Here is a 26,193-nt window from a genome sequence, read left to right on the forward strand (position 1 = left end):
AGGATTGTGGGGTTCTCTCTGAGCTTGGTGGTTTACTTGGAGACATTTCATTGCCCAACTAGGTAACATCATCAGTGCTAGGAGGAGTGTGGGGTTTCCTTTCTATTTTACATACAGTAGCTTGCCACTACTAACTCAGACAAACAAGCTAACAATAAACAACAGCCTATTCAAGGAACCACCAAGGCCACCCCCACCAATACTGACAGGGCAAGCCACTTCCCCACTCCCTTCTAGCTCTGATGATGTTACCTAGTTGGGTCATGAAACGTCTCCAAGACGACTGTCGAAGCGTGAATCAGCCTCGTTCCCCCCTCTGGGGAAACTGTAATTAATTAGAGGTGAATGGATCTTGTTTTCCATGCTGTATACTTTCAAAGAAAGAAAACCCGAAGTACTATATATATTCTAATAAGGATTTTATTATAAAGATAGAAAAAACTAGCTAACTACATCTTTACCGGCAGCCCATCTCAGAGACGAACAAGACGCTCCCATGTGATATCTTGCCTGCGCGAGCTGCACTGGCTTCCGGTGGTCTTCCAGGTGCGCTTCAAGGTATTGGTTCTCACCTTTAAAGCGCTCCATGGCTTAGGGCCCGGTTATTTACGAGACCACCTTCTGCCACCGATAACCTGCCACCGGCCAACTCGGTCCCACAGAGAGGGCCTCCTCAGGGTGCCATCGGTCAAGCAATGTCGACTGACGACCCCCAGGGGGAGAGCCTTCTCTGTGGGGGCACCCGCCCTCTGGAACGAGCTACCCCCAGGAATACGACTGATCCCGGACCTCCGTACCTTCCGTCGAGCTTTGAAGACCTTCCTATTTCAGCAAGCTGGGCTGGCTTAAAATTTGAATGGGTTATTTTAAGGGTAGTGGGTTTTTTAATTTTTGGGAAGCCAATTCGATTTAATTCTGCTTTTAAATTATTTTAAATTTTATATTGTATGTATTTTAATTTTGGCTGTTCACCGCCCTGAGTCCTTCGGGAGAAGGGCGGTATACAAATAAATATTTGTATATTTAAATTATGTATTATTTAAATTATGTATTATAAATATTTGTATATTTAAATTATGTATTATTAAATAAATAAATAAATAAATAAATAAATAAATAAATAAATAAATAAATAAATAAATGTATGTATGTATGTATGTATAAATCAGGAAGTTACTTCCTTAAACTTGGACATGCGCAGTAGCTCAGAAATCACAAGACAGTCTTATCTCTGTTACTACAGAGACGTGATCAAGTTCTCCGACAGGCTACCTTAAGTCTTAGAATGGACGCTCAGAGACAGCACCAAGGACCCCACGTATGGCTGGCTGGAGTATTCTGAGAGTTGAAGCCCACCCATCTTAAGGTGGCCATGGCTGAAAACTTTCAGCTTCTTTCGGACCACCGACTCACCCAGTTCTTCATCGGTCATGGGAAGATAATGGTCCACGATCTCTTCAGATTTTCCAAGGGCAGCTTCCAAATTGCTGGACACCATCTGTCCCACTGACGACTCCATCACGGTGTTGACACTGCTGGAAACCGCCGAGCGGGTCATCTCCACACCACTTTGGACAGCCGAGCGGGTCATCTCCACGCCGCCCTGGACTACTTCCTTGGTTTTGTCCACCATGCCGCTGACGGTGGAACTCACCGCCTCCTTAGCTCCGGTCACCAGGTCTTTTGTGTCCGAAATGATCTGAAAGAAGAACAGAATAAACGGAGTTGGAAGGGACCTTGGAGGTCTTCTAGTCCAGCCCCCTCTGCTCAAGCAAGAAACTCTATCCCATTTCAGACAAGTGACTGTCCAATCTCTTCTTAAAAATCTCGTTTTGGAGCACCCAGTGGCAAGCTGTTCCACTGGCTAATTGTCCTCACTCTCAGAAAGTTTCTCCTTAATTCCAGGCTGCTTCTCTCCTTGATTAGTTTCCCATCCATTGCTCCTTGTCCTGCCCTCAGGTGCTTAATGAGAATAGCTGGCTGTGTAGATCGTCTTCCACTTACGACCGTCATTGGGAATGGAATCATAAATTGAGGCAATCTTTAAGTGGGTCACGTGACCGCAGCCAATTTTACAATTTTTTTGTAGTGGTCATTCAATAGTAATCAAGTGATCTTAGAAAATGCCTCAAAAGTCTCTGCAAACCAATTCCTATTTTCAAACTCCCAAGAAAGTGGAATGTAATTTTATGCATTGAGATAAATATTTATTTATCTATGTCAATGTTTTTCAATCATGGTCCCTTTAAGATGGGTGGACTTCAACTCCCAGAATTCCCCAGCCAGCATGGCTGGCTAGGGAATTCTGGGAGTTGAAGTCCATCCATCTTAAAGGGACTGAGGTTAAAATATACTTGTTTAAATTCTTTATATGCTAGTTTTGGGCCCAGAATTTACAATATGACACCATCTACACCTGTCAAACCTTGGCTTAACCTCCTTAACTATGATGGCCGACAAGTCAGAATCCACCAATCACTGTTTGTCTTTTTTCTCTCTCTTTCAAGCCAGCCCTCGGCTGGCATAAGCTGAATCTAGGCAGACATTCAACCGACGGAGCTTCATTTAAAAATAATTCCCTTGTCAGTCTAAACCTACAACTTCTCTGTGAAACGTAGTTTTTTTTTCCAAATTCAGCTACTGCACTGATGTAGCAGGCAGAAATTGTCACTTGAAGCATGAATCAATCTGTTGACTGGATAAAATTTTTGATCTTCGAATCATAATTTGAGTAAGCTGGAAGGAAGGTTTCGATTACCTTATCTGTGGGCTGTTGGAGAATTGGCAGCTTCTCTTCCAGTTTGTCCAAGCCTTTCAAGGCGTATTCATTCGCTGTGGAAACTGGAGAAGAAGAAAGGGTTAGCCTGTCTCCGGAGGTCAAAAAAGTCAACATGGTGGCCATTCCCCATGCATTCAAGTCCCTTTTACATGGTTATGCATATGATTGCTCACCGAGCTATGGCGTCAAGGGGGAGAAGGCAGATTCGGTTAACAACCACATGGTTTTCTTAACGACTGCAGCGATTTGCAGAAGTGTGGCAAAAAAGTCACAAAGTGGGGCAAAACTCACTTAACAACCATTTTGCGGTTGTTGTTAAATGGATCTGCCTTCCCCCACTGACTTTGCTTGTCCGAAGCCAGCTGGGAAGGTTACCATCCCTTGATCCCAAGAAACTGTCTCATAAATATGAGCGAGTTGTCAAAACGCCCAAATTTTGATCCCGTGATCTTGGGGATGCTACAACGGTCATAAGTGTGAAAAATCGGTCACAAGTCACTTTTTCCAGTCCCGTCAGAACTTGTGCCAATTGTAACTTCGCCCATTGTGCCACTAAATGTAAATAAATAATCATAAAAACTTTAGATGGTCACTAAATGAATGATTGTGTCAACTTGCAAAGCTTTCAAGTTGCCATGAGCAGGAGGGAGGGAGAACTGAAGTGCATTCCATACATTCTTTCTGACCACAATCAGAAGGAGGGTGTTAGGTTTCACAGCCAGCCAAAGTGGTTAATTGGAGAATGTGATTTATGACATGGCCAGAGAGGAGGGGAGAGACAGGGTCATAGGGGAACGTAAATCTACGTAGGGTCAGTCCTAACTGCATCCCAGTATTGCCGGAATGGTGCTCCTAATAAATGACTATATTTCCTTTGAAGTTTGGATCATGGCTCATGAATTAATTAGGGCATCTTTCGGAAACTTGACAGATTGTGAGTTGGGGAGTGCCTGTAATAGAGAACGTAGCTCCTGCCTCTCCCCTCCAAACTCTTGTTTTCTGAATTAGCTTTAATTTTTGTAATTTGAGTCCGTCTTTATAATTGTTTGAATGTTTGTGCATTTTACCTTGTGGTAAAGCTACTCAGGGTCACCTTGAATGGCGAGATGGGCATCAAATATATTTGATAAATGAAATTTAAAAAAAAATAAGAAAGCCAATTCTTTCACAGTCATCCAGGTCATGGTTGTCCCAAAGGTGTTTTTTTCCAAAAGGCAACTGGACTTTGGTGTTGCTTGAAGACGTTTTGCTTCTCATCCAAGAAGCTTCTTCAGTTCTGACTGAATGGTGGGAAATGGAAAGGATTTCTACTCCTTGCAGTCATCTGGTTATTAGCACTCTCTCTGAGAGTCGTTGAGGCCACTTGGAAGTTTATCTGTGCCCTCAGGATCACCTGAATAATGCAAATGGGTGTGGAACCTTCTGGAAACTGTCGGAAGAACTGTGTTGTAGACAGGAGATAGGTGGTGTCATATCCCTCCTCCTCTGTTGAGACAGGGCTGTTCAATCTTAACATAGATCAGTGATGGCTAACCTTTTTGCCATTGTGTGCCAGGAGTGGGGGGGAGCACGTTGGGGGGGGTGACACGTGCGCACGTGCCACTGGAAATTGGCAAACGGGCCGTTTTCGGCCGCCGGGGGGTGGGGAAGGCCGTTTTCGCCATCCCCAGGTTCCTAGAAAGGCTCTGGAGCCTGAGAAGAGCAAAAAAAAGGGCCTTCTGGTCCCACCGAAAGTTGGCAAATGGGCCGTTTCCAGCCTCTGGAGGGCCTCCGGGGGGGTGGGAAAGGCCGTTTTTGCCCTCCCCAGACTCCTAGAAAGGCTCTGGAGCCTGAGAAGAGCAAAAAAAGGGCCTTCTCCACCACCACCCCCGAGGCCCTCCGGAGGCAGGAAACAGCCTGTTTCCCTACTTCTGGTGGGCCAAGAAGGCCCGAAAATCAGCTGGTTGGCGCGAGCATGCACGCTGGAGCTGAGCTCGCGTGCCCATTGATATGGCTATGTGTGCCACCTGTGGCACACGTGCCATAGGTTCGCCATCACGGACATAGATGGTCTCTTTGATCCCACTTTCAAATCAGCATTAAGGCAGAAGCTTGTCCACCGCAAGGATAAAACAGGCAGACACAAACTGAGCAATGTGATATATGCAGTATAATGCAGTGAGACATGTACATTGGAGAAACAAAACAACCACTTCACAAGCACTTGGCACAACATAGCAGAAGAAGCCCACCAGGACAAGATTCAAGATTGAAAGACAAAGGGCGCTCTTTTGAAGACAGCAAAGTCCACATTTTGGACAGAGAAGACTCTTGGTTCGAAAGAGGGGTCAAAGAGGCCATCTACATTAAGATTGAACAGCCCTCTCTCAACAGAGGGGGAGGGATACGACACCACCTATCTCCTGTTTATAACACAATCCTTTCAGCAGTTCCAAGAAGGTTTCACACACCCATTTGCACTACTCAGGTGACCCTGAGGGCACAGACAAACCTCCAAATGGCCTCAACGACTCTCAGAAAGAGTGCAAACGACCAGAGGACTGCAAGCAGTATAAATCCTTCCATCCTTCACCATTCAGTCAGAAGTGAAGAAGCTTCTTGGATGAGGAGCGAAACGTCTTCAAGGAAAAACAAAGGAAGTCCAGTTGTCTTTTGGAAAGGCAACAAAGCAAAAAAGAGACTGCAGTTTCGTTTATTGTACTCACTCTGTGGCTCCAGTTTGTTGAGGATGGGTTGGGCGCCGCTCACCGCCGCCGAAGCAATAGTCTTCACTCCTTTCTCCGCCATGTCACAGACAGACTTCATGTAGGGATGGCTCTCTTTTGTAGAGGCGTACGCGGCCGAGACCATGTCGTAGGCGGAGCTGACCAGCGGCAGGCTGGCTACCCTATCAGCTACATTCTGGCAAATGGAAGAAACAGAAAACAGCGGCAACCATGAGAACTAGCAACTTAGTCGCAACTTCCCCCTGCTTCTCCATTTTTTCTTACGAGCTGTGGTGGCGCAGTGGCTAGAATGCAGGATTGCAAGCAGTGGTAAAATCCATTTTTTTTTACTACCGGTTCTGTGGGCGTGGCTTGGTGGGCGTGGCAGGGGAAGGATACTGCAAAATCTCCATTCCCACCCCACTCCAGGGGAAGGATACTGCAAAATCCCCATTCCCACCCCACTCTGAGGCCAGCCAGAGGTGGTATTTGCCGGTTCTCCGAACTGCTCAAACTTTCCGCTACGGGTTCGCCAGAACCTGTCAGAACCTGCTGGATTTCACCCCTGATTGCAAGCTGACTCTGCCCACTGCCAGGAGTTCGAATCTAACCAACTCAAGGTTGACTCAGTCTTCCATCCTTCCGAGGTCGGTAAAATAAGGACCTAGATTATTGGGGGGGGGGCAATAGGCTGACTCTGGAAATCGCTTAGAGAGGGTTGTAACGTACTGTGAAGCGGTATATAAGTCTAAGCGCTATTGCTAATGAAAGTTGATTGTTGCAGCAGGAATACACAGTCTGTAGCCTTTTGATGGACTAATTTTGTGGGATGGGCGGACTTCAACTCCCAGAATTCCCCAGCCAGGAAAGGGAAGCCCATCCTAACTTCAAATTGTCATTAAGTCAAAAGTTGAGGACTATCAGGACAGGTAGTCCTTGACTTATAACAGTTCATTTAGTGACTGTTCAAAGTTACAACGGCACTGAAAAAGGTGACTTATGACCATTTTTCACACTTACGACCACCGCAACGTTCCCAGGGTCATGTGACCAAAATTCAGACGCTTGGTAATGGACTCCTATTAATGACCTTTGCTGTGTCCCAGGGTCATGATTCCCTTTTGCGACCATCTGACCAGCAAAGTCAATGGGGAAGACAGATTCACTTAACAACAAGCAGTGGTGGGTTGCTCTCGGTTCGCACCGGTTCGCAAGAACCGGTAGTAAAAAATTTTAGTAGTTCGAAGAACCGGTAATAACATTGGCTGGCCATGCCCCCGAACCGGTCCCCGGCCCTGTCGCCACTCGCTTACCCCGCCCACCTCATCAGAGGCTTCTTTTTTTTTTTTTTTTACTTTTAAAAGCATTTTTTCTAAAACCTCTTCGGCCAAAAAAATGCTTTTAAAAGTAAAAAAAAAAGCCTCTGATGATTGCGCGGCTCAGCTAGGATCGTCAGAGGCTTTTGAAAGCATTTTTTCTGCAACCTCTTCAGCCGAAGAGGTTGTAGGGAAAAAAAAATGCTTTTAAAAGCCTCTGGCAATCCCAGCTGACTTGCCTGATCGTCAGAGGCTTCTAAAAGCATTTTTTTCTGCAGAAAAAATGCTTTTAAAAGTAAAAAAAAAAAAAAAGAAGAAGTTGGCCACGCCCACCCAGTCACATTACCCCCAAGCCACGCCCACAAAATAAGCCACGCCCACAGAACCGGTAGTAAAAAAAATTTAGAACCCACCCCTGACAACAAGGTTACTAACTTATCAACTGCAGTGATTCACTTAACAACCGTGGCAAGAAAGGTCGTAAGATGAGGCAAAACTCACTTAGCAACATAAATTTTGGGCTCAATTGTGGTCATAAGTCGAGGACTAGCCGTATTCTCTTTAAATTTCCCCCCATTTATTTCTGTATCATCACGAGTCACTCAAATGCCTTTTTTCTTTTTTCTTTTTTGTATCGAGGGGCCTATAAACGGCATAACTAGATTAAAAAATGTGGAACAAATTGAGCAGCTAGGGGTGCCACAACCTAATATTTACGAGACGCAAGCAGGAAAAGAAATTGTGTGCATGTTTTTGTGCGGTCACCTACAGGAGAGTCACCGCAAGAAGAGATTAGAGCTGGCATCCAGTGGATTGGATCCTGATGCCCTCCCCCTGGCATCTTGCCTACCGAGCTCAGAAACGAAACATTGGCATCTCGTCCTTGACAAAAGCACCAAGGAAAGGACTCTTGTTCCAGTTCCAAATTCATTTTCCGAGGGTTGTGCAACCCTCTTGGCAAAAGAGAGATTGTGACAGCCATCGCTCGCTCTCAAAATAGATCCAGGGTTCTCATCTCAGCTCCGGATAAACTCTACGCAAACTTGACCCAGCTTCAAACCTGTTTGGCAACGAATCTCAACCACGAGCCACGGTGGCGCAGCAGTTAAGAGTGCAGTACTGCAGGCTACTTCTGCTGACTGCCGGCTGCCTGCAATTTGGCAGTTCGAATCTCACCAGGCTCAAGGTGGACTCAGCCTTCCGTCCTTCCAAGGTTGGTAAAATGGGGACCCAGATTGTTGGGGGCAAGAGGCTGACTCTGTAAACCACTTAGAGAGCGCTGTAAAAGCACTATGAAGCGGTATATATTCCTTCCTTCCTCCCTTCCTTCCTTTCTTCCTTCCTTCCTCCCTTCCTTCCTCCCTCCTTCCTTCCTCCCTCCCTCCTTCCTTCCTTCCTCCCTCCCTTCCTTCCTCCCTGGCTCCCCTTCCCTCCTTCCTTCCTTCCTCCCTCCCTCCTTCCTTCCTTCCTCCCTCCCTCCTTCCCTCCTTCCTTCCTTCCTCCCTCCTTCCTCCCTTCCTTCCTTCCTCCCTCCTTCCCTCTTTCCTTCCTTCCTTCCTTCCTCCCTCCCTCCTTCCCTCCTTCCTTCCTTCCTCCCTCCCTCCTTCCTTCCTTCCTTCCTCCCTCCCTCCTTCCCTCCTTCCTTCCTTCCTCCCTCCCTCCCTCCCTCCTTCCCTCCTTCCTCCCTTCCTTCCTCCTTCCCTCTTTCCTTCCTTCCTTCCTCCCTCCCTCCCTCCTTCCCTCCTTCCTTCCTTCCTCCCTCACTCCTTCCTTCCTCCCTCCCTCCTTCCTCCCTTCCTTCCTCCCTCCCTCCTTCCCTCCTTCCTTCCTCCCTCCCTCCCTCCTTCCTTCCTCCCTTCCTTCCTTCCTTCCTCCCTCCCTCCCTCCTTCCCTCCTTCCTTCCTTCCTTCCTTCCTTCCTTCCTTCCTTCCTTGTGGCACAGTGGTAAGACTGCAGCATTGCTATGCTCTTCCTTCCTTCCTCTTTTTTCCCCCAATCAAGGAAGCTAGCCAGCATTTTAATCACGATGACCCAAAGCATGGCTGAAAAGGAGGACCCGAAAACCCGGTGCAAACATCGCTGCTTCTAGGGCCATAATTTCACACCAGTGTCATAATAACAAGCACAAATTTTTAGCCCATTTCAGACTGTACAGGTAGTCCTCAACTTACAACTGTTTTGTTTAGTGACCGAACTTACGGCATTGAAAAAATTGACTTTATGACCAATTTTCACACATATGACCATTACAGCATCCCCATGGTCACGGGATCAAAATTCAGACGTTCAGCAACTGACTCGTATTTACGACGGTCGCAGTGTCCTGGGGTCATGTGATCCCCTTTTACGACTTTCTGACAAGCAACGGAGAAGCTGGATTCACTGAACAACCAGGTTATTAACTTAACTTCTGCAGTAATTCATTTAACAACTACGTTACTAACCTAACTGTACTGATTCACTTAACAGTTGTGGCAAGAAAGGTCATAAAATGGGGCACTTAAAACCTCACTTAACAAAGGTCTCCCTTAGCAGCAAATTTTGGGCTCAATTGTGGTCGTAAGTCGAGGACTACCCCTAGTTGAGAGATACACCCTGCCGAACCAAAGAATATCGAGAAATATGACTTTCCGATGGAAAACCGTTCTATATATCAACTTCATTCAGATCTGTTTTGGGATCAGACAGATTTTGAGTCATCTTTAAGAGGCGGTGTCTCACCAAACACCCCTCCCTTGAATCTAGAAGCCCAAGACCACCCCAAGGGTGAAATCCAGCAGGTTCTGACAGGTTCTGACGAACCGGTAGCGGAAATTTTGAGCAGTTCGGAGAACCGGTAGCGGAAATTTTGAGTAATTCAGAGAACCGGCAAATACCACCTCTGGCTGGCCCCAGAGTGGGGTGGGAATGGAGATTTTGCAATATCCTTCCCCCAGGAGTGGGTAGGGAATGGGGATTTTGCAGTATCCTTCCCCTGCCATGCCTACCAAGCCACACCACACCACGCCCACCAAGCCACGCCCACAGAACCGGTAGTAAAAAAATTTGGATTTCACGACTGGACCACCCCCCTCTCAAACGAAAGAGGTCCCAGAGAAGATCTAGAAAGAGTGCAGAGAAGAGCAACAGAGACGATTAGGGGATTGGAGGCTAAAACATATGAAGAACGGCTGCAGGAACTGGGTATGTCTAGTTTAATGGAAAGAAGGACCAGGGGAGACATGATAGCAGTCTTCCAATATTTGAGGGGCTGCCACAAAGAAGAGGGAGTCAAGCTATTCTCCAAAGCCCCTGAAGGCAGGACAAGAAGCAACGGGTGGAAACTCATCAAGGAGAGAAGCAACTTAAAACTAAGGAGAAACTTCCTAACAGTGAGAACAATTAACCAGTGGAACAACTTGCCACCAGAAGTTGTGGATGCTTCATCCCTGGAAGTTTAAAAGAAGGGATTGAACAACCATTTGTCTAAAATGATATAGGGCAGTGATGGCTAACCTTTTCTGGACGGAGTGCCGAAAGTGCACGCCCGAACCCCCCAAAATGCAATGTGTTCACGGCCACCGGACATGTGTCCTGGCCCCGCGCATGCACACATGCACCCTGCATGCACCCCTGGGCATGTGCATGTGCCCCTTACATACACCCACCGCGCATGCACGACAGAGACCCGAAGACCAGCTGGCCGGTGGGAGGCGTGCGTGGATGCACGGCAGAGCTGAATTGGGGCAATGGCTCGCGTGCCCACAGAGAGGATGTTGCATGCCACCTCTGGCATGCGTGCCATAGGTTCGCCATCACGGGTATAGGGTTTCCTGCCTGAGCAATGGGGTTGGACTAGAAGGCCTCCAAGGTGCCCTCCAACTCTGTCATTCTATTTTTATTCTATTTTAATTTAATTTTATTAAATTTCTATACCGCCCTTCTCCCGAAGGACTCAGGGCGGTGAACAGCCACAAGATAAAACACATAAATACAAACATTTAAAATAGATTAAAAACGAATTAAATAATTTGGCTGAATTTAAAATACCCCATAATTTCTCTATTCTCTCTTCTCTTCTATCTACAATTTCCAAATTATTTCCAAACCTCAGTTACTTTCTCTTCGACTTTTTCCGCCGCCGGGCCGGTGGTGGATTGGGCGACGGATTGGGCGACAGATTCGGGACTCTCGCTGAAAGCCATGACCAGTTGAGGTGCAGCTAGAAAGAAAGGAAGAAAGTTCGGATTAAGTTGTGGTTTTATCTAGATGAGCCTCCGAGTAAATTCCAGAGAGATAAAAGACAAGCATGTGATCCTCGCCCGAAGGTTGCGTCGAGAACAAGGATCAAATGATCAACACAACCCATTCAGAAGTCCCAAGGTGACGGAGGCGGGAGGCAGCGGACACTCCTTATTCACCCTGGACTTTGTTCCCCCCCCCTCTCCCCACGTTAGACCCAAAGATTCAGAAATTCACAGCACCGCCCGACTGATTTGAGATGATTCCCCGCCGCTAGGCAGGGTCTATCTTCGTTTTTTCCTTAGATGTGAGACCACCGTCTTAAAACTGAGAAATTTAAAAGTATCACTGCCTAGTTCCCAAAATGTTGGGAACTGGTAGCGGAAGCCAGTTCCCAAGGCAGCCAGTTGGGAACTGGCTTAGGGACCAGGATATTTGGCGGACCACCTACAGCCAGCAACAACATCCCATCGCCCGGTTCGCGCCCATAGAGAGGGCCTACTCAGGGTGCCGTCGGCTAGGCAGTGGCGGCTGGCGGTCTCCAGGGGTAGAGCCTTCTCGGTTGGGGCGCCCACCCTCTGGAATCAACTCCCCTTGGAGCTCCGACTAGCGCCTGACCTTCGCACCTTCCGCCGGGAATTAAAAACTTGCCTTTTCAAATCCCTTGACCTGGTCTGATGACGGGGTTTTAAGGGTTTTAATGGGTTAATTTTAAATTTTTTAGATTTTAGTCTTTATTTTTATTGTGGCTTGTGTTTTATTGTTGTGAGCCGCCCTGAGTCCATTGTGAGATAGGGCGGCATATAAGCTGAATAAAATAAATAAAATAAAAATAAATAAATAAGAGGGTGGAGGTGGGAGACATACCCAGAATGAACAGCCAAGAAGCAGATTCTGACAAGAGATAAGCGATCCAGGAGAGGAATATGGGAGGCAAGTAAAAAAAAAAAAAAAGCATAGCAATTAAAGTATTGAAGTGGGCAAGAGACGATGGATAGATGATTTTTCTTCTCTGTTGTTTTGATTTGCTATCCCTTTTTTTCCTCTTTATTTTCTTTTTTTTTAAAAAAGTAGGTGACATGATTACAAGTTAGGTAGTAGGATAGAAAGAAAATGTTTTTTTTTTTTAGTAAAAGGTGATACGATTAAAAGTTAGAATAAGTGATAGAAATAAGGGAAGGGGGAATGTAGAGTGTATATTCTTTTATATAATGAAACAAAAGTAACAATAAGAGAAACATGGAATGATTGAATAAATGGCAGATTGCAACTTATTATCATTGGGTATCATTATTAGAAATATATGTGGATTGAATCCAATAATGATGATTAATTTTACTAGTTTTATTTGTATTAGAATGTTAGACACCCAGGTGCCCCACTGTTCACGCATTGATATATGTTTGTAAAAAAAAAACTTTTAAAAAAAGGAATGTAAAAATATCAAAGATTAAGGGAGCAGCATCGTATTGTCTTTGTGTTGGGGAGACAACAGGAAGGGGCAGGGGTGAAATGCTCCCGGTTCGGACCGGATCGCCTGATCCGGTAGCGATGGCGGCAGGTGGTTCGGAGAACCAGTAGCAAAAATCCCTGCACCCCCCCCCCCCCACCATGCCCAGCTGAGCCGCACGATCATCAGAGGCTTTTTTTTTTCACTTTTCAAAGCATTTTTTCTACAACCTCTTCCGACGAAAAAAATGCTTTTAAAAGTAAAAAAAAAAAGCCTCTGATGATCGCGCGGCTCAGCTGGGATCGTCAGAGGCTTTTCAAAGCATTTTTTTCTGCAACCTCTTGGCCGAAGAGGTGGTTAAAAAAAAAATGCTTTGAAAAGTCTCTGACGATCCCAGCTGAGTTGCCTGATCGTCAGAGAGGCTTTTCAAAGCATGAGAAAAAATGCTTTGAAAAGTTAAAAAAAAAAAAAAAAAGTTGGCCACACCCACCCAATCACATTACCCCACCACCACCAAGCCACGCCCACAGAACCGGTAGTAACAAATTTTACATTTCACTCCTGGGAAGGGGGTTGGGAAAGACAGGTAGTCCTCGACTTACAACGGTTCCTATAGTAACCGTTCAAAGTTACGACGGCACTGGGAAAAAAGCGACTTAAGACCAGTTTTTCACACTTATGACCGTTGCAGCATCCCCATGGCCACGTGATCAAAATGGCAACTGAATTTATGACGGTTGCAATGTCCAGGGTCATATGATTCCCTTTTGCGACCTTCTGACCAGCAAAATCAAAGGGGAAGTCAGATTCACTTAACAACCGTGTTACTAAGTTAACAACTGCAAGTGATTCACTTAATAACCGCTCTTCGGCCCGAGTGGGGTCCTTTCTGCTTATTTAAGCAACGGACCTGGCTTGGCTGAAGACAAGAGATTTATTCCCTTGAATTTATTAGAAATACACACACACACACAAAGAAATCAATATAAAACAGGATTGGAAAGCAAAGGGATAGAAATGCCCAGAGATAGAAATGGAAGTGTAGTGTTGTTTGCATGTATGGGGCTATTCTGAGAAGAAACGGCACTCCCCCTTACACTGATGATGTTCCCCAGTTGGGTAATGAAACGTCTGCAAGGAAACCACCAAGCTCAGAGAGCACCAAGGACCCCCACAAACAATAGCTTGACCAGCAACCTGTGAAACTTGGCATTCCCAGCGGAGTCCAAAAAGAAGCATAATTAAAATCCAACACCTAGAGAAGCAGGGATTAACCCTAGACAAACAATCAGGAAGCAAGCAATAGCGTAAACCAAGAATCTACCAAGGGGGGTGGAAAAAACCACATTCCACCAACACTGGCAGGGCCAGCTACTATACATAAATAAGAGCAAACCCCACTGCCTTCTAGCTCTGATGATGTTACCCACTTGGGTGATGAAACGTCGGCAAGAAAATCCTCAAGCTCAGGGAGCACCAAGGATGCCACAATCTTTTTCTTCTTCCTCCTCCTTCTCACAAACCCCATCCCCTTCTATCACTGAAGATGTTACCTAGCTGGGTCACAAAACATCTGCATGAAAACCACCAAGCTCAAGGACCTCCCCCCCAAGGACCCCAGAATCCTCCTCCTCCTCCCCAGTGATGTTTATTTATTTATTTATTTATTGGTTCGATTTATATGCCGCCCTTCTCCGGAGACTCAGGGTGTTAAGCAATAGCCTTCATACTTTTCTATATACCTGCTTAGTAGGGCTTTTGCCCCCCCTCCCCCAAGCGGTGTTCTTTTTTATACAAAGTCAGCTTATTGCCCCCACAATCCGGGTCCTCATTTTACCTACCTCAAAAGGATGGAAGGCTGAGTCAACCTTGAGCCTGGTGAGATTTGAACTCGCAGTAATTGCAGGCAGCTGGTGCTACTTAACAGCACTTTAGTCTGCTGCACCACCAAGGCTCTTTTGCAAGAAAACCACCAACCTCAAGGAGCACCAAGGACCCCAGAATTCTCCTCCTCCTCCTCCCCCCACTGATGATGTTATCTAGTTGGGTGATGAAATGTTTGCAAGAAAACTACCAAGCTCAAGGAGCACCAAAGACCCCAGAATCCTCCTCCTCCTCCTTCCACTGATGATGTTATCTAGTTGGGTGATGAAACGTCTCCCAGAGACCCACCAAAAGCTCAGAGAGCACCAAGGACCCCAAATGTTCTGATTCCTTTTGACTTTTCACCCAGGACCCCAATACTCAGAGCTTGGCTATTTGCTTCTGGCCAAACCCTGCGGAAAAAACTTAAATAAACCTGCCCCATCCTGGTGAGACAGAAGAGGCTGCATGTATCTCTGGCCCCATCCCCACCCCAAAGATGTAAACGATCTTTGGCCGCCCAAAAACCCAACGCTTCTTCCCAGTCAACCCATTGCATCACATATCCTCCCCCTCTGGGCCAAAGGATGGAGGACTTTCACCCAGAAAGCAATTTTGCAAGAAACACTCACGAATGGGATGAGTCAATGGAAGCCCACTTCCCGTCGGCCCCCCACCCCTCCCTTCACCATTTGTTCCATATTGCAACATTTCACCCAAGCTTGGTCCACCAAAGAGCCATGGTGGCGCAGCAGACTAAAGTGCTGTTAAGTAGCACCAGCTGCCTGCAATTACTGCGAGTTCAAATCTCACCAGGCTCAAGGTTGACTCAGCCTTCCATCCTTCCGAGGTAGGTAAAATGAGGACCCAGTTTGTGGGGGCAATAAGATGACTTTGTATAAAAAAGAACACCGCTTGGGGGGGCCCGAAAGCCCTACTAAGCAGGTATATACAAAAGTATGAAGGCTATTATTGCTTAATGCATTGTAAACTGCCCTGAGTCTCCGGAGAAGGGCGGCATATAAATCAAACCAATAAATAAACAATAAATAAATAAGTATCAGGAGGAGAAATTTCTCCTTTAGCAACAGAAATTTTTGGGCTCAGTTATGGTCGTAAGTCGCGGACGGCCTGTCCAAGCAACATTTACACCTTGAGATTCAAATGGGGAGGTCCTGATAAGATTTATCACAGCCCTCTGTCAATTACAGATAGTCCTTGACTTATGACTACAAGCGAGCCCTGCATTTCCGATGCTAAAGCGAGACAGTTGTTAAATGAGCTTTGCCCCCAATTTTACCACCTTTCTGGCCCCAGTTGTTAAGTGAAATCACTGCCGTTCAATGAGTCACCGGGTTGTTAAGCGAATCTTGGTTTTCCCCATGGACTTTGCTTGTCGGGAGGTCGCAAAATGGGATCGCGTGACACACATATACACACATCCCCGGGACACTGCGACCGTCATAAATATGAACCAGTTGCCAAGGGTCTGAATTTTGATCCTGTGGTCATGGGCAACGGTCGTTAAGTGTGAAAACTGGCCATAAGTCATTTTTTTTTCAGTGTGGTTGTATCGTCGAATGGTCACTAAGCAAACCGTTGTAAATCGAGGACCACCTGCAACTCCGAGCATAACGCTTTATGCGCAAAAAATGAACCCTTCGTCACTTACGCACTGCCTTGGAACACACAACATACCCCACACAATCACAATGCCTTATTTCTAATTTAATTCTTGGACAATAATACCTCCCATTCATACCTACCAGGTTCCTTGTGCCACCTGATTTATTTGAATGCAGGGAGTCCTCGACTTATAGCCATTTGTTTAAGGAACCATTTGAAGTTACAATGCCATTGAAAAAGTGACTTATGACCGTTTTTCACACTTACGACCATTGCGGCATCCCCATTGTCACGTGTGATCCAAATTCAGCCGCTTGGCAACTGTCTCACAGTTATGACGGTTGCGATGTCCCGGGGAGGGGCATGTGATCCCCTTTTTGCGACCTTCCGACAATCAAAGTCAACGGGGAAAGCCGGATTCGCTTAACAACCGTGTTGCTCACTTAACAGCAGTGATTCACTTAACCGTGTTGCTCACTTAACAGCAGTGATTCGTTTAACAATCATGTTGCTCTCTTAACAACGGCAGTGATTCACTTAACAACTGTGTTGCTCACTTAACAGCAGTGATTCGTTTAACAATCGTGTTACTCTCTTAACAATGGCAATGATTCACTTAACAACTGTGTTGCTCATTTAACAGCAGTGATTCGTTTAACAATTGTGTTACTCTCTTAACAATGGCAATGATTCACTTAACAACCGTGTTGCTCACTTAACAACAGCAGTGATTCACTTAACCGTGTTGCTCACTTAACAGCAGTGATTCGTTTAACAATCATGTTGCTCTCTTAACAATGGCAATGATTCACTTAACAACTGTGTTGCTCACTTAACAGCAGTGATTCGTTTAACAATCATGTTACTCTCTTAACAATGGCAATGATTCGCTTAACAACCGTGTTGCTCACTTAACAAAGGCCGTGTTGCTTACTTAACAATGGCAGTGATTCGCTTAACAACTGTGTTGCTCACTTAACAATGGCAGTGATTCACTTAACAACGGTGTTGCTCGTTTAACAACGGCAGTGATTCCCTTAACAACCGTGGTGAGAAAGGTTGCAAAATGGGGCAAACCTCACTTCGCTGCCTTGTTTAGCAATGGAAATGTTGTGCTCATTTATGGTCGTAAGTCAAGAACTACCGTACCTATAATTAATTCTCCTATTTTTTCCCCATAACAACAACCTTGCAAGATGGATTAGGTTGACTGAAAGGGACCTACCCAGCTGTCCTTGACTTAAATCTCAAAACTGGAACTAAATGCTGACCCCAGAGCCTACTTGGACACTCGTCCCTCACTTTTGAAAGACTTTTAATTTTATTTCATCTCGCCAGGGACGAGATCCTGATGGAGTAATCCAGAGCAAACCTCCACTAAGCCTAAAGCAAAAATTGCACAACGTGGTTTTTGCAAGATAATCTTCTAAGACGGTGTTTCTCAACCTTGGGAGCTTGAAGATGGGTGGACTTCAACTCCCAGAATCCCCCCCAGCCAGCAGCGCTGGGTGCCGTTGTAACTTTGAATGGTCACTAAACGAACTCTTCTAAGTCAAGGACTACCTGTACAGGTAAGATTAATAGAAGTTGGTGTGAAAATTAGAAAAGTGAACTGTGCATTTATGGGGCTGGCAGTTCGAACTCACCCAGGAAACCCCAAATGCTCCCAGAAATTTGGTCAAGGATTGTTTTCGATTCGCAGATTTATTAAAAAGCTTTTAAAAAAAAATTATAAAAACTTTTATAGCCATAAAACGCATTGGTGGGAAAACGATGCTTAACAGTGAAAAATTGAATCATTCAGGAATGAGCAGAAATTTTTTAAGTATCTTCTTTGTTGGCACTGCAACCAGGTCAGTGTTTTTCCAACTCTGGCATGTTTGAGAGAGATGGGCTTCAACTCCCAGAATTCCACAGCCAGCAGGCAGTGACTAGGGAATTCTGGGAATTGAAGTCCAGCAATTTAGAAGTTTATATGCCATTGTTTGGTCCAGAATTTACAATACACATCACACCCTTGTAAAATCTTAGTTGTCGTAGTTAATCAGATTAAATTAAGATTTTACTAGTATATGATATATATATATATATTGTAAATTCTGGGCCAAAATTGGCATATAATTCATGTAAATTGCAGGTCTCCAACTCCCAGAATCCCGCAACCAAGTAGAGAAAGGCAAACTGTGGCTTGGTGGACTTGGAGTTGTAAGCCATCATAGCTAAGGAAATTAAGCCAAGATTTTACAGGTGTATTATGTGTATTGTAAATACTGGGCCAAAATGGGCATATAAATCACCTAAATTGCTGGGCTTCAACTCCTTCTCCTCCCCTCCTCCTCCACCTTCCCCCGTTTTTCCGCCTTCTCTTCTTCTTTTCTCCCCTCCCTCCCCTTCTTCCCCTCCTTCTCCTCTTCCTCTTTTCCTTCTCATCCTCCTCCCCTCCTCCTCCTCCACCTTTCTCCGCTTCTCCTCCTCCTCCTCTTCTCCTTTTTTTTTTTTTTAATTTGATTTATATGCCGCCCTTCTCCGGAGACTCAGGGCGGCTTACAATGCGTTAAGCAATAGCCTTCATTCTTTTGTATATTTTATACAAAGTCAGCTTATTGCCCCCACAAACTGGGTCCTCATTTCACCTACCTTAGAAAGGATGGAAGGCTGAGTCAACCTTGAGCCTTGGAGAGATTCGAACCAGCAGAAATTGCAGGCAGCTGTGTTAATAACAGGGTGCACTAAACCCCTGTACTATCAAGATTAACCAGCTAGCACGCAAGAGGACGACAAACAATGACTTGGTGGGTTCTGAGTCTTTAGCCATCATAGCTAAGGAAACCAAGCCAAATTTTACAGTGCATTATATGTATTGTAACTACTAGGCCAAAATTCGCCATCTAAATCAACTCAATTACAGGACTTCAACTCCCAGAATTCCCCAGCCAGGATGCAAGAGAAAGGCAAACAGTGGCTTGGTGGATTCCGGCTTGTTAGCCATCATAGCTAAGGAGATTAAACCAACATGGCAGAGTTCATTCAACATGCCTTTCTCTGGCACGCTGGAGCTGGGGAATTCTGGGAGTTGAAGTCCACCCTTCTTTAAACTTGCCAAGGTTGGAAAAACAGGGTGCTAAATTCTCACAGCCGCTCCTTTCCCATCCTAATTTTGAATTATTTTTACATGTGAATGAGTTTCGCCCGAGATTGCTTAAAGCCTGATTTAGCAATGTCAGCGGTACAAATTAAAAATGTCACAATGCAATGTCTGGCATAAGTCAGCAAATCTCACTGGGAGCACCTGATCCTACTGGAATTTGCTATTAGAAGTAATGCATAATTTTTTTTTAAACGTTTGCAACCGAGGCAGCTTATTAGGAGCTTTGCACAAACTATGGCTGATCTATTCTGGAATCGGGTACATGAGTGGCCAAAATTGTGGAAACCTTTTGGGAAAAGTGTATTTTTGAGATTTGATGGCTAATAACACCATTTTTTTTTTTTTTTTGGAGTTTCAACATAATCCTATTCCACTGCTGGAATGGCCTGGGAATAGCCCAGACCTTCTTAACCCAATTGAAAATCTATGGAGCCGACTAAAGAAACGTGTTAGTCAGAAGCGACCCAGAAATCAAACCCAGTTCATAGAAGCCATTGTTCAGTCTTGGTTTCACATTATAACAGCTGCAGAACTAAAAGACTTGGTTCACTCCATGGGAAGACGTCGTAAGGCCGTCATTGATGCTAAAGATTACCCAACGACATATTAACTGACATGGGGATCATTTTTGTATATCTCGTTTTTTCTACATCTTTCACTTGTCTTCTTTATACTGTAAATGCTATTCTAACAGCAAATCCTTCATAAAAGTTATTGCATTACATTCTTGATTAAATGATCTTTCCATTGATATATAATTGTATGGTACTACTGCAAAAAAAAAAAAATAATAATGATTAGCTAGTTTTAGAAAATACACTTTTCCCAAAAGGTTTCCACAATTTTGGTCGCTACAGTATGTCTAGTTGAGTGAAAAGAAGGACTAGGGGTAGCAGTCTTCCAATATCTGAGGGGCTGCCCCAAAGAAGAGGGGGGTCAAGCTATTCTCTAAAACATTTCAAGGCAGAAAAAGAAACAACAGATGAAAACCAATTAAGGAGAGAAGCAACCTGGAATTAAGGAGAAACTTCCTAACAGTGAGAACAATTAACCAGTGGAACTCCCTGCCTCCAGAAGTTATGGGTCCATCACTGGAGGCTTTTAAAGAAGAGACCAGAGAGCCATTTGTCTGAAATGGTTTTGGGTTTCCTGACTGAGAATGGCAGGATAACAAACAATGGATGGAAACTAATCAAGGAGAGAAACAACCTGGAATTAAGGAGATTAAACTTCCTAACAATAATGGTATATAAAGGATCTCCTGCTTGAGAAGGGGGCTGGACTAGAGGACCTCTAAGGTTCCTTCCAGCTCTATTTTGATTCTGAAATGCCACCAGGGTCGCTTCCAACTCTGTTGTTCGATTCAAGAAAGAAAATAAACCGTTTAAACTATTTTAAATAAACTATTTAAAACTTTTTTAAAATAAACTTTTAAATAAAAGTTTTTAAACTTTTTAAAACTTTTTTTAAATAAAGTTTTTTATTTTAAATAATAAACTTCTTTAAACTTTTTTAAAATAAACTGTTTAAAAAAAAATAATTGTACCATTTTGAATAGATTTTAACTTTCAATACCAAACTTCAATACAAAATTCAACTGTTTCCCTTTCCAATAAATAATAATAATAATAATAATAATAATAATAATAATAATAATAATGATGATGATGATGATGATGATGATGATGATGATTCAGACTGACAGGCACTTGGTCCACAACACACCTGACATAACAATAGTTGAAAAGAAAAAAGTATGGTTCATTGACATTGCAATACCTGGTGATGCACGGATTGAAGATAAGCAGCAAGAAAAAATCACAAAGTACCGGGACTTGCAAATTGAAGTTGAGCGACTGTGGAAAAAGAAATCGTGTGTTGTCCCGATTGTAATTGGAGCCCTTGGAGCAATACCCAAAGGGCTACCCCGCTATTTAGAAATTCTAAATTTGCCGGACTTGAACATTTTGACTCTCCAAAAAACCACCTTACTCGGAACAGCTTACATCCTCCGACGATACCTTAACAGTTCCTAGGTCCTTGGTTAGGACTCGAGCTGCTGAGCTATTAACCAGCCTCAAAGGCTGTGAATCTCACTAAAGATTAACCAATAATAATAATAATAGCAGCTTCCTGCAATAACACCAGCGGAACTGCAAAAAACTGTGCTAATTGGAACATCGTACATCTTAAGAAGGTACTTGGTTGATACCTAGGACGCTGGCAGCAACCCGTATCAACCATTAGCACCAGTCAATGGTATTTGTGACGCATTTTTAAATGTCCACTTGACCGAGTTTCATTTTTAATGAATAAAAGATAATAATAATAATAATAATAATAATACGGGGTACCCAGTTTTGCTTCAGGCTGTGGGCTGCACCCAAAAGAGGAAATGGGACACAGGAGGAAAACTAAATGGGATTTATTGAAAAGACTGCAAATTTAAGAAAATGTTTCCCAAATAGACAAGGTACCCATGTCTGAAATTTCAGGAGTCAAGATGCATGGGAAAAATTGGTTTTTGAAAAAGGAATTAAGTTGTTAACAATGTTTGGGAGCCTTATCAGCATCATTTAAAGATTAAATACAGGTAGTCCTCGATCTACGACCACAATTGAGCCCAAAATTTCTGTGGCTAAGCAAGACAATTGTTAAGCGGGTTTTGCCCCATTTTACGACCTTTCTTGCCAGAGTTGTTAAGTGAATCATGACCCAGGGACAGTGCAACCGTCATAAATATGAGTCATTGCTAAGCATCTGAATTTGGATCACACGACCATGGGGAATGCCACAATGGTCATAAGTGTGATAAACGGTTATAAGTCCCTTTTTTCAGTCCCGTTGAAACTTTGAATGGTCACTAAATGAACTGTTATAAGTTGAGGACTATCTGCTGCATTTGACGGCATTCCAAACCGTCAAAAGTTGCTTGATAGCAAGATGGGAGACATCTCAAATTTAACCAAATAAAAGGTATTCAAACTTCTCAACAGAACCTTCTTTTTTTTAAAAAAATATATAAGACAAAACTAAATCAAGTTTAGCTCCTACTGAGCTCATCACTAACTACTAAACCTGTTTGGGACACAATTAACATTGCTAATTTCTGGGCACGATGTGTTTAATTTATACACATTTTAATCTTGTAATTTTATATTTTAAATGTACGTCCTATATAGCAAGCCTTATTTTAATTGTGATGCTCCAGACAGAAATAAACCAGCCAACGAGTTTGGCAACCTTAACAGTTTTAAAATATACATAATTTCAGGATCCAAGTGCTCAACGAGGGGAAGCAGCAGGAGCGAGCTACTCTCAGATAGACTACTCTTCCAAAGGAGGCTTTAGAAACAGGAGATGCCTTTGGAAGTTGTGGGAGCTTCACCACTGGAGGCTTTCAAGAAGAGACAGGACTGCCATTTGTCAGAAACGGTGTAGGGCAGGGGTCCCCAAATTTGGCAGCTTTAAGACTTGTGGACTTCAACTCCCAGAATTCTCCAGCCAGCTGGCTGGAGAATTCTGGGAGTTGAAGTCCACAAGTCTCCTCCAGCTGGCTGGAGAATTCTGGGAGTTGAAGTCCACAAGTCTTAAAGCTGCTAAGTTTGAAGACCTCTGGTGTAGGGTCTCCTGCTTGGGTGGGGGGTTGGACTAGATGACCTACAAGGTCCCTTCCAACTCTGATAATCCGTAATCTGAAAGCAGCCGGTTTTTAAACGCCTCCCCAGCTCATACGACTGTGTCATTGCTAGGAGTCAACACCCACTGGAGGACACGTGTCTAATCCATCCATTCATGCAGCCACTGCAACGAGCCAATTTAAAAGCACCAAATTTATTTATTAAAAGTTATTGTTTTTTTTTTTAAAGACCTCTATTTAAACAACTCTTTGCAGGCACCGGCCGGAGCGTTTTAAAAACCTTGCAAGGTTTTAGAACCAGGATGGGGATTAATTGATTTAAACCACGAACAGACCACGAAGGGACCCGCCCACCGCACTCACGCGTGGAAATCACAGCTGCCGGAGAGGGAGCGAGAGAAAGCTGGAGAGAAAGGGAGAAAGAGAGGGAGAAAGAAAAAGGGAGAAGGAGAAAGAGAAAGAGGGGAAAAAAGGAAGAGGACAGAGGGAGAGGGAGAGAAAGGGAAGGAAAAACAGGGCGAGAAAGAAAGTGTAAAAGAGAGAGAGGGAGAGAGATCAAAAGGGAGAAGGAGAAAGGTAGAAAGAAGGGGGAGAAAGGGGGGAAAGAAAAAAGGAGAAAGAACTAGAAGGAAAAACGGGGAGAGAAAGAGGGAGGAAAAAAGTGTAAAAGAGATAGAGGGAGAAAGATAAAAAGGGAGAAGGGGAAAGGGAGAAAGAAGGGGAAGAAAGAGGAGAGAGAGAAAGGGAAAGAAAGGGGGAGAAAGAACCAGAAGGAAAAACGGAGAGAAAGAGGGAGAAGGAGAAAGAGGGAGAAAGGAAGTGTAAAAGAGAGCGTGAGGGAGGGAGAAAGGGAAAAGGGGAGAAGGAGAAAGAGGGAGAAAGAAGGGGAAGAAAGAGGAGAGTGAGTTAGGGAAAGAAAGAGGGAGAAAGAACGAGAAGGAGAAAAAAGTGTAAAAGAGATAGAGGGAGAAAGATAAGGGAGAAGGAGAAAGGTAGAAAGAAGGGGAAGAAAGAGGAGAGAGAAAAGGGGAAAGAAGGGGGGAGAAAGAACTAGAAAGAAAAACAGGGAGAGAAAGAAGGAGAAGGCGAAAGAGAGAGAAAGAAAGTGTAAAAGAGAGCATGAGGGAGAAAGAAAGGGAAAAGGGGAGAAGGAGAAAGGTAGAAAGAAGGGGAAGAAAGAGAAGAGAGAAAAAGGGAAAGAAAGGGGGAGAAAAAACTAGAAGGAAAAACAGGGAGAGAAAGAGGGAGAAAGAACGAGAAGGAGAAAGAAAGTGTAAAAGAGAGAGAGAGGGAGAAAGAAAGAGAAAGAGTAAGAAAGAGAATAAAAAGAGAGGTAGGACGAGGGAGAAACAGAGAGAAAGAGGAAGAAAGGAGGGAGGAAGGGAGAGAAAGAAGGAGAGAGAGAGACGAAGAAAGAGAAAAAGACGCAGTTCTCCAACTTACCCGACCGAAGTAAAGACTCACTTTCACAAATGGCGCAGCCACGCCTCCGCTTCGCAGCTGGGCTCCTTTTATACTCCGGAGTGACTGCCCTTTGTTGCTGGAGGCAATCAGGAGCAAGCAGGCATCACGTGCACGTCGGAATGTGGGCCGGCTCAGGAGTTGGGGAAGGGGGCCGACCTCTTTTCCCGAAGCCTCTCTTTTTGGGGTTTTTCTTTTCTTTTAAACCATCCTATGACGTCTCGGTTTCTGAAAGTGGCGGATCGACTCCGCTTTCTCGTGTAAACGGCGCCAGAAAGGGGCAAATTCGGAGCGGAGGGCAGGAAACTTTGGAAAGTTGGGTTTGTGGGAATCTTTCTCTCTCCCCACTCCCCAAATGGGAAGAAAACTGGCCCTCCGGGTCTTGGGGTAAAAAGATCGGGTCCTCCTTGCTAATCCGGAGTGAATTCGGATTGGAAGGTTCCACACACACCCCAACTGGGAGCACTTCCACTTTCTCTTATTATGATTTTTTTTCTCTCGTGAAAATGTTTATTTATTTATTTATTTATTTATTATTCAAACTTCTATACCGCCCTTCTCCTTTCGGACTCAGGGCAGTGAACAGCCAAAATAAAAACATTTATACATAAAGTTACAGTTAAAAAATAGATTTAAAATAATTAAATAAATTTGGCCCGTAATTTAAAACTTATCAATTTAAAATCCGTATCAAATTTTAAAACCAACCCTAAAATCAAGACAGACCGGCTAACTGAAAAAAATAAGTTTTTAGGGTCCGACGAAAAGTCCGGAGGTCGGAGATCACTCGTATCTATGGGGGTAGATTGTTCCAAAGGATAGGTGCCACCACAGAGAAGGCTCTCCTCCTGGGGGTCGCCAGCTGGCATTGTTTATTTATTGTTAAATGTTAGTTTATTCCAAAGAAAGATTAAAATACAAAAGGCCAAAATATTTTTTTGAAAAAACAAACAAACAAACAAAAATAGAAACAAAAAAGACACTTTTGCACTTTTATATGAAAAGGAAAGTCAATTCGGGCACTTTCAGGGATTGGGTTCAGTAATTAGAGTTGGAAGAGACCTTGGAGGTCATTTAGTCCAACCCCCTGTTCACGCAGGAGAACTTGTACGAGGGATTTGAACCGCCAAACCGCGGACCTTTCTGATCGACAAGCTCAGTGTCTTAGCCACTGAGCCACCTAGTCAGGCTCAATTAATTGATTATTAATTAATCAATTAATCCAGCCAGTTTGGGCTACCTCCAGGGATCTTGCAGTGCGATTCCTCAGAGCTGATTTCTCAATGAAATAAATATAATTTATCTCTTGGATGAGCCTCGTAATAAAGATGGGAAAAAAGGAAAGTAAAGACACGGGATCAAAATGTTAAGGCGGATTTACCCAGAAGTAGCTGGGTTACGAAACCAGCTTTTTTTTTTTTTTTTTTTTGCACGATTTCTTTTGTGGCTTGTTTGCAAACCTCTGGAGTGAATCAGGAGGGTAGAGAATCATTTTCCAGTAAAAATAATAATAATAATAATAATAATAATAATAATAATAATAATAATAATAATAATAGATTTCCTAGAAAGTGATTCAGGTTTGTGGTTAATCTGTTGCGATGTTCTTGGGCAAGATTGTTTCATTTTTTTGTAGCATTTTATCTTGGCAACAGATGGGAAGTGGCTTGCCTGTAGCAAAGGCAGGAAGCTATAGATTACAAATACAGGTAGTCCTCGCTTTATGACCACAATCATCACCAACTTTTAACGACCCCATAATCCTTTGCGAGGTGGAGTCTGGGCAACTGAACAGAGCTAGCAGAGTGTTTGAATGGCCGGATGCCTTTCTTGTCGCCGATGCGGAGTTTTGTTCAGCCAGATACATTCTCAGTATGACCACAATGGAGGCCAAAATTTTTGCTGCTAAGCGAGATGGTTGTTAAGTGAGTTTTGCTCCATTTTGCGACCTTTCTTTGCCACGCTTGTTGAGGGAGTCGCTGAA

At 44.1% G+C, this 26,193-nt stretch overlaps 1 protein-coding gene across 1 annotated transcript in view; it reads right to left on the reverse strand.

Annotated features, from left to right (window-relative positions):
• Positions 1-24,217, reverse strand: part of LOC139317556 (perilipin-3-like) — a 29,885-nt gene extending 5,668 nt beyond the window's left edge. The window contains exons 1-5 of the mRNA XM_070944654.1: positions 24,192-24,217; positions 10,889-11,001; positions 5,485-5,680; positions 2,759-2,841; positions 1,414-1,699 (exon numbers count right to left, since the gene is read on the reverse strand). Coding sequence (XP_070800755.1) covers positions 1,414-1,699; positions 2,759-2,841; positions 5,485-5,680; positions 10,889-10,984 — 661 coding nt within the window. The 5' untranslated portion in view covers positions 10,985-11,001; positions 24,192-24,217. The remainder of the gene's footprint in view (positions 1-1,413; positions 1,700-2,758; positions 2,842-5,484; positions 5,681-10,888; positions 11,002-24,191) is intronic.
• Positions 24,218-26,193: the final 1,976 nt, after the last annotated feature.

This window comes from Pituophis catenifer, unplaced genomic scaffold (assembly GCF_029215685.1).
Source record: "Pituophis catenifer annectens isolate HBS135680 unplaced genomic scaffold, rPitCat1.0.hap2 SCAF_1, whole genome shotgun sequence".
Taxonomy (NCBI): Eukaryota; Metazoa; Chordata; class Lepidosauria; order Squamata; family Colubridae; genus Pituophis; species Pituophis catenifer.